We start from the raw sequence: 14,110 nt of genomic DNA on the forward strand, positions 1-14,110 counted from the left end.
CCATTGACCGGATACACCCTCAATTGAATCAAAAAACTTTCCATTAGCGCTTTTTGGTCATGATTTTTGGCTTGTAAATATACGAGAAACAACTTATTAAACAAACAAAACACATCTCAACCCATTTCTTGGTAAATAAACCAATTTTCTGGTTAAACTTGTAAATGAAATGCAAAGAGTGATGCCAAAGGCTCGAACATTTGAGTTGAGAGTTTAGACTTAATGGGATTTGTAGGGACATGAATGCTGTGTCCATTGGTACTATTAAATAAGTCGTGCGATAAACAGTTTTCGAGAAAATCGAGGTCAAATTTGAAACTTCGATCACTTTTTGTACGGTTATGGAAGTAGGTTTTTTCGTGAAACTTATTTCTCTCATGTAACTTTTGATTGCCTCCTAGAAAACGAACTTATTTTGCGAAATAAAATTTTCTATTTCTGAACAAATAGATAAGTTCGATTTTCAATTAAACTGACCTATTTCTGTGACCTGAAGAGTTAGATAGCTGAAACTTATTATTCTTGGATAAAAATTGATGCCACACATCAACAATCAAATACTTTTTCCAATTTAATGACAGTTCTCTTGTTTTTGGCCATTTACCTAAAAAGTTTGAGCTTCGATATTTCGAGAATAGCATCACCTAAAATCATTATTCTCACATCAAACATTAGATTTTATCATGAGCTATAACATGTGTAAGTATGAAATTATTGAATATCCTGCAAAAAAGGTTAGATCATTTTATAACTTGTGTTGACAGATTTGAGACTATGTTTAAAAATTAATAGCAAAATCTTGAGTGGTAGAATGATGTACTTTATAAATTGAGTCAGATCAGATTTTATTCAGCATTCAATCATATTATATTACAGCCAGTAATGAAATCGAATGTTTACTGGAAGAATGGTGGTTTTAGGTGATGTCATTCTCGAAATATTTTGGTTCGAAATTTTCAGGCCGATGGCCAAAATCAAGAGAATCGTTGGTGAAATGAAAAAAATAACCAACCCATGATGTGTAACAGCAAGTTTTATGTACCAATAATGAGTTTAAGCTCGCTAACTCTTGCGGCCACAGGAATAAGTCGGTTTAACTAAAAATCGAAGTGATCTGTTTTACAGAAAATAGAAAAGTTTTTTTCGCAAAATGAGTTCAGTTTCAAGTTGGTAATCAAAAATTAGATCATGACAATAAGTTTTATGAAAAAATCTGCTGTCATTATGGTACAAAAGGCTAACGAAGTTTCGACTTTGACCTCGATTTTCTCGAGAACTGTTGGGCAGAGAAACTTTTTAATCGGCCAAATGGACACAGTTTTCATACTTCTACAAACTAACAAAGTTGAAATAGAAAAGAAAGCCCGTTTAATCCGTTTTTTGCGTCAATTTTGTGTCAGTTTGTTGCAATTTGTGCATAAAAGTGTTAAAAGCGTCTTTTCAGCAAGAAACAAACAAAATAAAGTAGTTTAGTTGAATATAACTTACAATTTCTTGAGCAATTCGATTGATTTCTCTCAATATGTTAACCATTCGTGTTTGATAATCAACGAAACTTAAACTAGGGTCAATGAGATCACCACTGAACGAATACCTTTCATCCATTCGTCCAATTGATTTGCTAATCGAGTCAACTACAACAGGAACATGAGCTGCACCTGGACTAGTTGTTTGAAGTGTGTGTGACAAATCATTTATAGCTTCTTTCAAACACTCTCCAGCCTCGTCAATATCAGCATGCGAACTGGTATTCTTAGCATTTCCACCGGCCTCTTTAACTGCAAAGAGCATTTGTAGTCCACATTCACAAACTGTTTTGGTTTGACTCAATAGATTTGATTGAACTCTTCCATTAGTTACCGAAACAGCTCCAATAGTATTATCGATTAATGGAACAAAATATGCTGAAAATGCAGTCACTCGGTGACCTAAGCTTTCAGCTTCGCATTTACCAGTCACTCGAAGAGGGTCAATTTTATCAGCGATTTCATTTATAGTTGAATGCATAATTTCTCGATAAGTTTTGAACGAATGATCAGCTCGAGTGGATAAAGTTTGGTTCATTAAGTTCATTCCTGAAGAGTCAAGTTCCCTTATATTTCGACGTAATTTTTCAATAGCAATATCACATTCTTTCTGACCTGGTGCAGCTTCTCGAAGAGCAGCAATCAACGAGGCAATCGATGAATCAACCGATTCTCCATTAGATGATAATTTGGTCCATGAAGGTTCAGTATTGAAACCTTCGAAGTATTTAAAAGATTACAGAAAGAGTCACAAGTCTAGTAATAGGTAACTGTGCGTAAGCGAGCTTTGTCGCTTATTCGAGCTGGGATTCTAGCAAACTCATCTGAAGAGGCAAAAGCAGTAAAGTTTTGGACAGCAACAATCAATTGTTTAGTTGTCTAATTAAATCAGGATCGTAGCTTTTCTTCATTTTTTCGAGGAGAAGTTTATACAACTCACGAGATTTGTCAAGAGACATTGATTGATGAAAATCGGGCTTATTGCCTTTCATAACTGCATACAGAGTGAACTGCGAGTAGTCAAACATGTTTTCACTCCGAATTTGGGTTGGCCTGGTAAGATAATGATTTCAGTGACCGGTTTAAAATAATGTAATACCATTCATTCAAATACTTACTCATCAGCCGCAACTTTAATCGTTTAAATATTTTGAATGAATGCTGATAAATTGTACAATTAATGAACAGTGAAATAAGAAAAGAATTGACATAATCAATTAACAAATCATCCAAATGAATTGTGCTTCGGATTTATCTGAATTTCCTTGCAATAATATCTAATCAATTCAATCAAATTAATAGTATTTAACATAATTGCTTAATTGCTCAATCAGTACATAATCTCAGCATAGCGTTTTTATGGCTAGCTAGATTAAAATCAATGAGACTCGTGCGAAAAAATGATATTGTTATGAAAACGTGTAAATAAAAGTTATCTGCTGCATCGACCTCCTCAGACAAAATATCAAAATAGAGTGACTGCTTGAACATAAGCTAGGACTTTGAGTAGTAATAAATTCATTAAAGAATGAAAAAATCCTAAATTCGAATCAGAAATTGAAAAGATTTATTTAACTTGAAATAAAATTTGATAATTTAATAAATGAAAATAGTCAAATTGGTCAAAAATTATGCTAAGTTGTGCATAAATTCACAAGATCAAGTTAGCCATTTAGAAACTGAAATACATTTTTGTAATGGTTAACGTGTTACCACCAGAAATAAATACAATTTTTCATTTGAAAAGCTTTAGCTTTTTTAATTTTAATACCTATTTTTAATAAGAATCTTCTTAAGGAGTGAAATTAAAAATGGAACAGAAAATTGATGTGGAAGAAAGAAACGCTATTCTTTTTGTACAGACTGTACAGATTATTCAGAAAAATGATTAATCAAGGCCCCACTGACTTTTATCATTTCTCATTGATTCTCCTTTATCTTTCAGAGTTTCTCTGATGAGTAAAATCAAAGAAAACCTTGATATACCAATAATAGGGACTTTTCATTGTTGTGTAATTTCAAATAAGGATAGGAGTGATTGGATGTGTTATTTGTTACAGCTTGACGACAATATCTCGGCTGATAATTGACATTCCCCAAAGTCCATCAGTGAGCGAAATCTGTGAGTCTCGTTTCAATCGCTGAAACAGCAAATTAAACGAGCAATCAATATCGATAATCTAGAGAGGAATTTTTCCTGAATTAGTCGATACTTTATCAACAAAAAATATTTCATGGAATAAGTGGGACTACAATTCATGTCGGGTGAGTTTCATGTCAAGCTCTAAGCCAATGATAATTCTCTTTGATTTCCTAGAATCTTGTTTTACCAATATTATCCTCTCCATCATCTGAGATAATCTGATCTTTTTTCTGCTATAAATTAAGTTTTCTTTGGCGCATTTTCAGTAAACTATCTGTTTTTTAACAATCAAAACGTTGGACGCGTGAAGTAAAATTTCAACAATGGTTAAGCAAAGTTTAGTATTTGTAAAGCCACATGAATTACGTATCGATGAATACCAGAAAGATGATGAGCCATCCGAAACAGGTAATTGCATTAAAAATCATCGAGTATATAGTAACTTTTTTCTAGTTCATCCATTTGAATCGTCATATTAAAGTAAGTGTAAAACGATATTTTTGTTTATTTTGATTTTTTTTATTTAGAGGTTTTGATTGATGTAGCTGCTTGTGGTATTTGTGGCAGTGATCTTCATTGGCACCTTTCCGGTAGAATCGGTCCATTCAAAGCCAAGGAGAACGCAATTATGGGCCATGAAGCAAGTGGAACCATTGTCAAAGTTGGATCCAAAGTAACCAACGTCAAGCCAGGTGATAGAGTTTGTATTGAACCACATGAACCCTGTTGGACCTGTGATTTCTGTCGAATCGGATCAAATAATTTGTGTCCCTATGGTGATGTATCAAGTTGTGGAGCAAATAAGAACGGGTTCTTCCGATCAACCAATGTTTGGCCTGCTATTTTGTGCCATAAGTATGAAATCCCAGTTTCCATTTTTCACAGTCTTTAGCTCTTGAAGTTGAACTTTTCTAGAGAGTTCAGAAATTAATAAAATTTACTTTGCACAGATTACCAGAAAGCATGACACTCGAAGAAGGTGCTTTGGTTGAGCCAGTTGCTTGTGCTGTCTGGGCAATAAAACGAGCCAAGCTAGAGGGCAATGATTCAATCTTTATCACCGGTGCTGGTCCAATTGGTTTATTATGTTTGATGGTTTCCAAGGCTTTCGGTGCTGGCAAAATATGCATAACTGATTTAAATGAAAAGCGTTTGTCCATTGCCAAATCTCTAGGAGCAGATTACACATTGTTAACCACTCCTGGTGAAACATCGGAAGAGATTGCTGAAAAGGTTAAGAAAATAATGGGTGGACCACCTGATGTTACGATAGATTGTACTGGTGTTGGTGCATGTATCAATACATGTATTTTGACAGCCCAAAGGGGTGGCAAAGTTTTATTGCAAGGATTAAGCGCTAGCTTATCTAGTGTTGATTTAACTATTGCATCGATAAAACAGCTAAATCTTATTGGTGTTAACCGGTTCAATAATACGTAAGTAACTCCGAATATAATTTTGAGAGAAAATCAGTTGAATTGATAACCATTATCTTCTTGAATAGATTCCCAACTGCTATTGATCTCATCTCCAGTGGACGGGTTAATGCCAAAGGTTTGATCAGTCATGTAATTAGCTTGGAGGATTATCAAACAGCTTTCGATGCTCTTAAGAAGGGCCAAGGAGTTAAAATATTACTTTCACCAAAACATAATAAATAAGCTTTATACGTTACAAGTAAATAAACTGGTAGCTTTAATTTTGAGAACTTATCGAAATAAAATATTAAAATCAAAAAATTAAATGTTAAAAGCGTTATAATCAAAATTAAATTGAAACGAAAACCTAAAGAGTCAAACGGTCAAATATTTCACATAACAAAAGTGTTAAGATGAAACTCACAGCAATTTCTCGTTGAATAACATCTTCACTATTCTTACAGAAAATACATACAATTTAAGCACCGTTTTAAAATAAAATTGATTCAACATATCTTTATTAGCATTATCTTTGCAATTACCGGTATAATTTTTTAATCAAACAAACTTTTTAAGGGTCCAATTAACACAGTTTGAAAAGTCATTCTTCAATGTTTATTTTGCCTTCAGATTGTTTCAGGATAACATAAATTAGAGGGATTGTTTTGATTGTCAGCTTTTTAAGAGTTAATTCGATCCAATCGATTTATCATCAATTTGCGATAAGTTCGAATCTAGGTTTTACATCTTGTCAATAACAAGTCGTGTGACTGTAGCAGACTGTTCTGATAAGATTGAACGTTTATTATCAGATGTGCATCAGAATCAAGGCTCTTCAGGACTTTTGTAATAAATAATATTCATTGTTTATTTTAAATTTTAAATATACTACAAATAAATTGCTATTACAAGATAGATTGCGTCAAAATAATGTAAAAAAGAGTAGAAGGTTGAAGGGCAACTAAACAAATATAGTTTGCGCTAGACAATAAATACCGATTTCTCAGCAGAAATACTCGATCAGGGTGAATTCAAACAGATAATACACTTAATCTGTTGGTTCATCCCTCTGACCATCAGGGTCAGAACCATTTACTAGTACAAGGCACAGGGAAAACCGAAGTCATACAGTTAAAGCTGAAAGGAGTTGAAGACAGCTACAATTGTTGAAGGAAAAAGGAAAAGTTCAAGTATTTGAAGAATTGAATTGAATTGGAAATAAATGGATTTTCATATCATTTCAATGCGTTAAAATTCCGTGGCATTATCTCGTTTCCTTGTTTTTGTCTCGTTCCAGTTTGTTTTGACTTTATTTTTGCTGTTTTTTCATTGTCCAGTCATGCTTCAATATTGAACAACTTCACTTACCTTAATCGGTTTTGTACACAAGAAAAAGACGAAAGTTCATATTATTTTATTAAATCACTAGATATACACAGTATTAAAAAATAAGAAAACTAAGTTCATTTTAGTTAAATTAATAATTAAAAATTGTAAGAATTGCTTTAAACTTCAAACTCATTGCTGATTTACTCAACTTAAGTCTCCATCTATTGACGGAAAAACAGGTTTTAGGTAACAATTAAGTTTAATTTACATGCTATTGCAATCCATTCCTTACATCGACAATTTGCTCTATCATTTCAACTATTAATCGTTTCTAATAATCACTAATTTTAGCTAAATAGAGGCTTGAATAAGTTAATAAATACTTTCAGCAATTTAAAATGATCTCTTCAACTGGTTTGGATATTGTTGGTCATATCTTTTCGGTAGTCTTTTTGTGAATATTTTCACTCTACTTGACTGTGGTTGATGATATCTGTTTATATTATTGTTATTAATTGGGGAACCATAACCATATCCACGGGTTTCCATTGCATCGGCCTCATCATCTGAATAATCATCATATGGATGATCATCTATTGGTACTTCGACTGGATATGGAACTGGCTCAGCATATGGAACAGGAACAGGAACCTCAACTGGATAAGGAACTCGCTGGCGATAAATTATTGGTTGTACTTTGTTGATTACTCTGAATACATGAAAGAGTAAAGCAAAAAGTGAAAATAAATATTTGTCAATTAATGTGCATCAACTAATAGCAGCAAGTTTGATTAGTTAGAGAACAACCAAATGAGAGAAAATTAATTTCATGAGAAAGGACCAATTTGATAATTCGTATTCAGGGTTAGTTAGAGGTCATATTAATAGAACATTGTCTTTTTAATGAATGAAATTGTTTTTACTTTTACATGATGTAATTTAGAGAGGTAAACAGTTTTGTCTCTAGCCTCAATTAAATGTAGATCATCTAATTTGATGGTGAAAAGATGATGAAGAATGAATTTCAGGTTTAATGCGGCGCACTGATTGTAAAGGTTTATACCTGAAAAGGTTATCCTAGTTTTGGTTAATGTTACACTTTCACACAATCTACATCATCATTAACATCACAACAATCTAAAATTGCCTCTAAATTTAACAACATTGAACTTTACTATTAACCTGAGTCGATCAAAGACTTTACTCTCAATCGGTTTCAAATCACTTTGATAAACCGTTATCAGACCTCAGCCTATTTGGCCCTGATTTAGTAATAATAAAAGGATGCAAAGAAAGTGATGGATCACTATTTTCGTTCATTGGTATAATTAATCTCTAAATTGACTTTCATCATTTCCAATATTGGTCAGTATTGACCCAAATTTACTGCTCTGAAGAAATTTAGGTTTTGGGTTTTAGTTCTCGTTGGAAACTTACGGCAATGGTAATGGAAGAGGAAACGGCACAGTATAAATTTTCCTGTTCTTTCCGAGGAAAAGAATGACTGCCAATTTTTTCAGCAATTTCAATTTTCTCCGAGAAATTCTGATCGCACAATCGTTTGAATGAATCAAAAAAGCACAGACAAGCAGAGATACAAATAAAATTATGGTGAACTTCATCTCGTCCTTGTTCAACTGTTAACCTCGATCTGAAAATCCGATCTCTTTGTTGTTTTTGAATTCACAAATTTTGGGCTGTTAAGCACATTAGATTGCTGAAAATGAAAGTCAAAGAGTTTGAAGAAAAATGAAACGGATTCCAAGTTCACTAGAAATTGAATAAATTTGACTCGAATTTAGTTTAGGATGAAAACTGAAATCTGTATTGAAGGGAAATCACTTAAATCCATTGGTCATCCAGGGGTTGATGAATTAAAATTTGTAATCCATATTTAATGACGCTGTTAAGACACAAAAGCTAGTTCAACAATTAAAATGTAAACAAATCGAAACAAAATTTAAATTATTGTTGACTAGGAAAACATTCAAAACTTAAAATTAAACTGAAGATGAAACTTGATCAATGGGTCAACAGAAGAGATGAGAATGATGATTTCTTGATATTAGCATCCATTTAGTCCAACCTTGACTTTGATGTGGCTAAGATTCGGTTAAAAAAGAGGATGATCATGAAGGGGTGATTATCATCGTCCGAAATGAAACCCGTATAAGATGTGAATTGCTTTACTTTAGATTTGATTCTGTTTCAAAACAAGTTACCCTAAGGGTTAATATTGTTGGCCTCAAAATTTACTTTTAAGGCTACTCTATCATCATCATTATCATCAATTTTATTATTAACTAAATCTCACTTGTGAACAATCATTTAATTTTTGTTGGAAAGGGTTTCACAGTAAGCTTAATGTATTAACATCCATAGGGTAACCATTTGTTATTGCCTTGTTAGGTCAACATGAATACAAATTATTAGCTTCTCGTATGATTTGATTAACTTTGAAAAGCAATTTCGACATTACAATTTAATTAAAAACATGTTTATGTATTTCAATAATTACGATTGTCATTTAACATTTCACCCCTCATTTTGATTTGTTTATTTTTATCCCCGTTTTAAGGAGGTACTTGAGTTACTCCAGTCAAGTGCACCTACAATTAAGTAAACCTAGGTTTTCTTTCTTTACTGTTTACATTTTGTGTTTCTTTTTTCTAATTTAAAATGGATCCAGTTGACCAAAATTTGACCAGTGATTTTTTCATGGCTGAACCCATTTCATCATTAGATGAATTGAAAGCCAACCCTACTTCGGTTCGAAGTATTTTTGAAGTGTTTATCCTGAAAATTCAAAAAAAGTTTTGTCTCGCCTTGGAAGCTTTTGAAAAGAAATCATCTGATTCTACTCCTGCTAGTTCATTCATTGCTGATAGATGGTTGAGAAAGGAAGGAGGTGGAGGAATATCTTGTGTCTTACAGGATGGTCAGGTATTCGAAAAGGCTGGTGTTAATGTCTCGGTGGTCACTGGAAAGCTAAGCAAAGAAGCTGTTGCTCAGATGAAGAAACAGCATAAGGATATTCAGTTGGATGAAGGACGAGAATTGCCTTTCTTTGCGGCTGGAATCAGCTCAGTGATTCATCCTAAAAACCCTCACGTTCCTACAGTTCACTTTAATTATCGCTATTTTGAGATAGAGGGACAACATGGGACTGAATGGTGGTTTGGCGGTGGAACCGATTTAACACCTTATACTTATGATGAGGATACTTTCAGGCATTTTCACCGTTCCTTGAAAACAGCCTGTGATGCCCATGATACAAGCTACTATCCTAAATTTAAGGCCGAATGTGATGACTACTTCTTTATCAAACATCGAGGGGAACGTCGCGGTGTTGGTGGCATATTTTTTGATGACTTGAATAAACCTTCCCTAAACGATTGTTTCAATTTCATACAAAGCTGTGCAGAAACTGTGATTCCTTGCTACATTCCGATTGTTGAAAAAAATTACTTAAAGCCTTATCAACCCGATAATCGAAGATGGCAGCTACTGCGAAGAGGCCGATATGTTGAGTTCAATTTGGTTTATGATCGTGGAACTAAATTTGGTTTCTTCACTCCTGGAGCGCGAATCGAAAGTATATTGATTTCACTTCCACTGCATGCTTCTTGGGAATACATGCACCAACCTGTTAATGGAAGTGATGAGGATAAATTGATGAGTGTTTTGAAAGAACCGAAAGATTGGGTTTGTTAATTTTTCGTCGAAATATCTATTTTGATTTTTTTAGTCATAATTATATAATAGGGTTTTATATACACAATGATAGTGAAAAGTGATGCTAGAAAGAAAGCAAAAGGAAGGTAAAAGATAATCTGTATTTATTGTTTCAATGTTTAACCTGTCATATATTCATTCTGATAAAATGTTGAGCTTCAGTTGAAACGTTGAAAACGATAGAGATGGTTGCGATGAAGGTGAATTTAAAGATGAGATGTTTTTTTTGATGAAAGTGTAGGTGAAAGTGATGATGAAATATAAGATGCTATCTTTTTTAGAATAGCATTAAAGACAGCTTTAAACATGAATAAAGTCCTCAAAATTCCTTCTTTGTTTCCCTATTTGTTTTTTTACCGGAAAAGCTTTGGATATCCAAGAAAAACAAGAAAGAAACAGCGGTAATGCATAATTTATCTCTAATTAGACTGAAACGCATTTTTTGAGTTCTCCTTTGGTGATTATGGTAGGTTGTTAACTACCATCCAATTTTATTAAAAGTTGATTTACGAATTACTTATTCACTTTTTCTTTAAATAATATTATTTGACATATGCTTTATAAAGCATTATACTTCGAATCATTTCGCGTTCTTGTTCCATTAAAAACTGTAAATCACGGATATTGACTCGCTTGAAGCGACGCATCTGTAGAACAAGAAAAAGTAAATATTTTTATGAAAATTGAGTCAAATAAGAAAAGATGGCAACATGAATGAGATAAACGAAGATAAACTGACCTGTGTCTTTGCTGGTGTACTTGAAAAGAATGATAGGCCTTGTTGGTTATTCGATGAGTTGTTTATGAATGAATTATTTATACTATTATCTGATGAGAATGATGTTTTCATCTTTTTACGAGGACCTATGGCTAGTAAAGCAGTTTCATTTGCTTCTCTTTGGCGAGCTTCTTCTAATTCAGCTCTTTGCATTTCCTTTGCCTTTTGTTTCAACTTAAGCTGCTCAGGATCTTCCAATTTTGATCGACTCTGTAAAAGAAAACACAATAATTAGATTAGATTAGTATGCAAATATTGGACAGATTTAATTTTTCAGATTTCAAATGAGATACATACCTTAGCCGCTCGCATTAGCATTTCTCTTTCTTGTTCTTCGTGCCTTTTCTTTTCCAGTCTATCCAATTCTTCGAGAAATTTAGTTTGTGCTCTAACATCTTGTGTAACTTCGTAATGAGGATCATTCTGAAAACGAAAATAGAGAAGTTAGTATTGATCTATTATCATCTAAATCATATATGACTTACCTTAAAATTTTCCATTCTATGTTCAGCAATGATTCCTAATTTTTCAACTAAAGTTTTTAAACGCTCTTGCGCTGCATGAGAGACTAGTGACACAACATCGGAAAGCACATCATCGAGACCATTCTTTTTAGCTGGAAAGATAAAGAGAATAAATATTAATTTGGATTTTTTTGTGAAGACGCCTTAGAATGATTGTTTCAGTTTGAAATCTGACGCTCATTAATATTTTAAGTGTAAAAAATTCGAGAAGGCAGTAAGTGAAATTTTACTTATATACCATTAATGAAGTAATTAAAAAGTAACCTCATCTTAATTCTTTGCTGAAATCACTCAAGATACATACCTATTTCGTTAATACGATTTTGAAGAGGATTGGTGAATAGAAAATTTTCATCTTTACAAGATCTAATCTGAGCTCCAACGAATTCTGCATTAGTCGCCAATATTCTTTGACTTTCTTCCACTAAATTTACACCTCCCATAGCAGCAACATCGTTTATATCGTCATCATCACGAAGTGTTGAAACAAAGCTTTTCTTTTCTTTTTCTTTGGATAATGCTATATTTCTTGCCTTGGCTACTGATGGTTTAGCTCTAGCACTGTTTTGCGATATAAGTGGCATTTTGCTGGATATTTGTGCTGTTGTCACAGCTGTTATTGTGGTCCCAGTTGACGATGAAGAATAACTATTTTGTGGACGAATGCCAGTTATAACGGTAGCTCCCTGATGTAGTTGAGACAGATTTGTCATTGGTGCTGCAACTAAACGAATGGATGTTTGTCTAGATTGCGGGTTAATCTGCAAATAAAGAGATGAAAAGTTACTCGAGATGTCAAAAAGTGTAATTAAGAGTAACTTACCTGAATTTGAGAGGTTGATTGCTGCTGAGGTGGTAATTGGACAGAGCCAGGAGGAGGAGGCCGGACACCATCGATTGACATCTCATGCATCATCAATGAATGTCGAAGATAAGGCAAACTTTTCTGTAATTGAAATCAAATGTTAACAAGGATTCTGCATGTTTGATTAAAGATAATATTATGACTTACTTTGAGAAATGGTATAAGACACGGTTGAGGAGAAGAATGTAGCTCACTTTGCAGTTGATTGGTGAACTCTTCGGGCTGGATTGCTCCATCCTAGAAATCATTTGGATAGAAATGAAATTGCGTTGAGAAACAATGATAAAAATTGCGCCATTAGAAGAAATAAAATATGTGTTCAACTTACGATAAGGCTTTGGATCAAGTTTTTCACATTGGTGGCAGTTTGTTCAGGCTGATCACTGGCTAATCTAATTAATGTGGATAAAAAGTTTTTGCACTTCGTTTTAGCTGTATTCGGTGACATTTGAGATGGTTGGGAAGATGCAGCTTGGGCATTTGCCGTGGTGGTTTGAATGGTTAATTGTTGATTTAGTTGTACTGGTTGGCCACTTCTAGAAGTGATTACTGCAGAGTTCGGTACAGCAGTCATTTGTGGCTGTGCTCTTATTGTTGTTCCCACATTGGTAGATTGCGGTATCGTTGATACACCTGTCACTGGTACAGTCAGTCTAATAGTTTGTGCTCCGGGTGTTGGATTCATGTTTGGAGCAACATTAACAAATTGAAATTGACCATCACCAGATTTGATGAGAATTGCATTTTTACCAAATCCTGGTAATGCATATCCTTGCTGAAAATATAAAAGAAAGTATACAATATTAGAATTATATAAACATGAGAAATACAAAAGTAAAAAAAAAGTAAGCTCTATGAGCAAAACGCATAAGAATATGTTATAGAGTTCCCGCTATGACCAATTTCGTTCTTACATAGAGCTTAATTTAATATCATCTAAAAAAATATCAGACGAATGCAATTTTTTCCAATTTATCCACTAAAAATATACTAAATATAAAATTTGCTTCTTAATAATACCATTAGATGAAGAAAAAAAGCTAAAATTTCCTACAAGTATACCACAGAAAGTAGAGTAAAGCTTTATGCTATGCATTTACCTGGATCCCAGAGATTCCCGGTCTGGTAATGATGGTTTGAGGAGCTAATCTGACTTGTGGAGGTAAATTAATTATTCTAGGTGGTAGTCCTCTTTGGGCTTGATTTATACCCGTTGTTGTTGGCGTCACGGTTACAGCATTTGATACAGGTCGACTAGGTGCTAAAATAACTTGTGAAAAATTAGGCTGGTTGCCTGGATTAGAGACAACTTGAGTCAATATCTGTGGCTGTTGATTTGATCCACTTTGACTTGAAACAGGCTTGGTTACAGTGAAAACGGTCCCACTTGATGAAATAACTTGATTATGAATATTTGTAGACATTTTCACCAACTTTATCACTATAAAAATCAAAATTAAATCCAAAACGAAAACAAAATTACTTAATGATCATCACTATTCACTTCACCAAATGATGATTTTCTCAATTTCAGTTGGAAAAGCGACCAGGATGAGAAAAAAGATATTGCAGAGATAGTATTCTTTGACTTTACAGTGGCTCAGTGGCTCCCTCAATCTGAATGAGGCCCTTGCATTCAGCGTCATCTAACAACTATTCTCGGAAGTAGACCTAAGCGGTTTAACTTGAATCCACTTAAGGATGATTCAAAAACATAGAAGAAGAAGTAGAGCACTCCTTCTACGGACAATAATGTTAATAAACTTAAGCGGTTTTCTCATAAAATCTTCTT

General features: G+C 33.6%; 5 protein-coding genes across 5 annotated transcripts; 2 read left to right on the forward strand and 3 right to left on the reverse strand.

Moving 5' to 3' along the window:
• Positions 1-1,440: 1,440 nt before the first annotated feature.
• Positions 1,441-2,554, reverse strand: LOC149093870 (talin-2-like). The gene is made up of 2 exons (XM_089267392.1): positions 2,467-2,554; positions 1,441-2,243 (listed from the first exon to the last, which is right to left on the reverse strand). The coding sequence occupies exons 1-2, from the start codon at positions 2,552-2,554 to the stop codon at positions 1,441-1,443; spliced, it is 891 nt and encodes a 296-aa protein (XP_089123518.1).
• A 1,390-nt stretch (positions 2,555-3,944) lies between these two features.
• LOC107360007 (sorbitol dehydrogenase-like) lies at positions 3,945-5,413 on the forward strand. Its single transcript, XM_015926615.3, has 4 exons — positions 3,945-4,077; positions 4,197-4,524; positions 4,620-5,105; positions 5,174-5,413. Exons 1-4 carry the CDS (start codon positions 3,993-3,995, stop codon positions 5,328-5,330), a joined length of 1,056 nt encoding a protein of 351 aa, XP_015782101.1. The 5' UTR covers positions 3,945-3,992; the 3' UTR covers positions 5,331-5,413.
• A 516-nt stretch (positions 5,414-5,929) lies between these two features.
• LOC107359456 (uncharacterized) lies at positions 5,930-8,506 on the reverse strand. Its single transcript, XM_015925930.3, has 2 exons — positions 7,854-8,506; positions 5,930-7,125 (listed from the first exon to the last, which is right to left on the reverse strand). The coding sequence occupies exons 1-2, from the start codon at positions 8,036-8,038 to the stop codon at positions 6,810-6,812; spliced, it is 501 nt and encodes a 166-aa protein (XP_015781416.1). The 5' UTR covers positions 8,039-8,506; the 3' UTR covers positions 5,930-6,809.
• Positions 8,507-9,053: 547 nt separating this feature from the next.
• Coprox (oxygen-dependent coproporphyrinogen-III oxidase) lies at positions 9,054-10,479 on the forward strand. The gene has a single exon (XM_015926349.3). It carries the CDS (start codon positions 9,096-9,098, stop codon positions 10,128-10,130), a length of 1,035 nt encoding a protein of 344 aa, XP_015781835.1. The 5' UTR covers positions 9,054-9,095; the 3' UTR covers positions 10,131-10,479.
• On the reverse strand, positions 10,239-13,873 carry LOC107359780 (transcription initiation factor TFIID subunit 4). Its single transcript, XM_015926345.3, has 9 exons — positions 13,419-13,873; positions 12,647-13,093; positions 12,466-12,555; positions 12,277-12,399; positions 11,758-12,214; positions 11,415-11,545; positions 11,227-11,352; positions 10,891-11,139; positions 10,239-10,798 (listed from the first exon to the last, which is right to left on the reverse strand). Exons 1-9 carry the CDS (start codon positions 13,740-13,742, stop codon positions 10,694-10,696), a joined length of 2,052 nt encoding a protein of 683 aa, XP_015781831.1. The 5' UTR covers positions 13,743-13,873; the 3' UTR covers positions 10,239-10,693.
• Between the last annotated feature and the right edge of the window lie 237 nt (positions 13,874-14,110).

This window comes from Tetranychus urticae, chromosome 2 (assembly GCF_039701765.1).
Source record: "Tetranychus urticae isolate SD_2017Ah chromosome 2, NJAU_TeUrti_SD_1.0, whole genome shotgun sequence".
Taxonomy (NCBI): Eukaryota; Metazoa; Arthropoda; class Arachnida; order Trombidiformes; family Tetranychidae; genus Tetranychus; species Tetranychus urticae.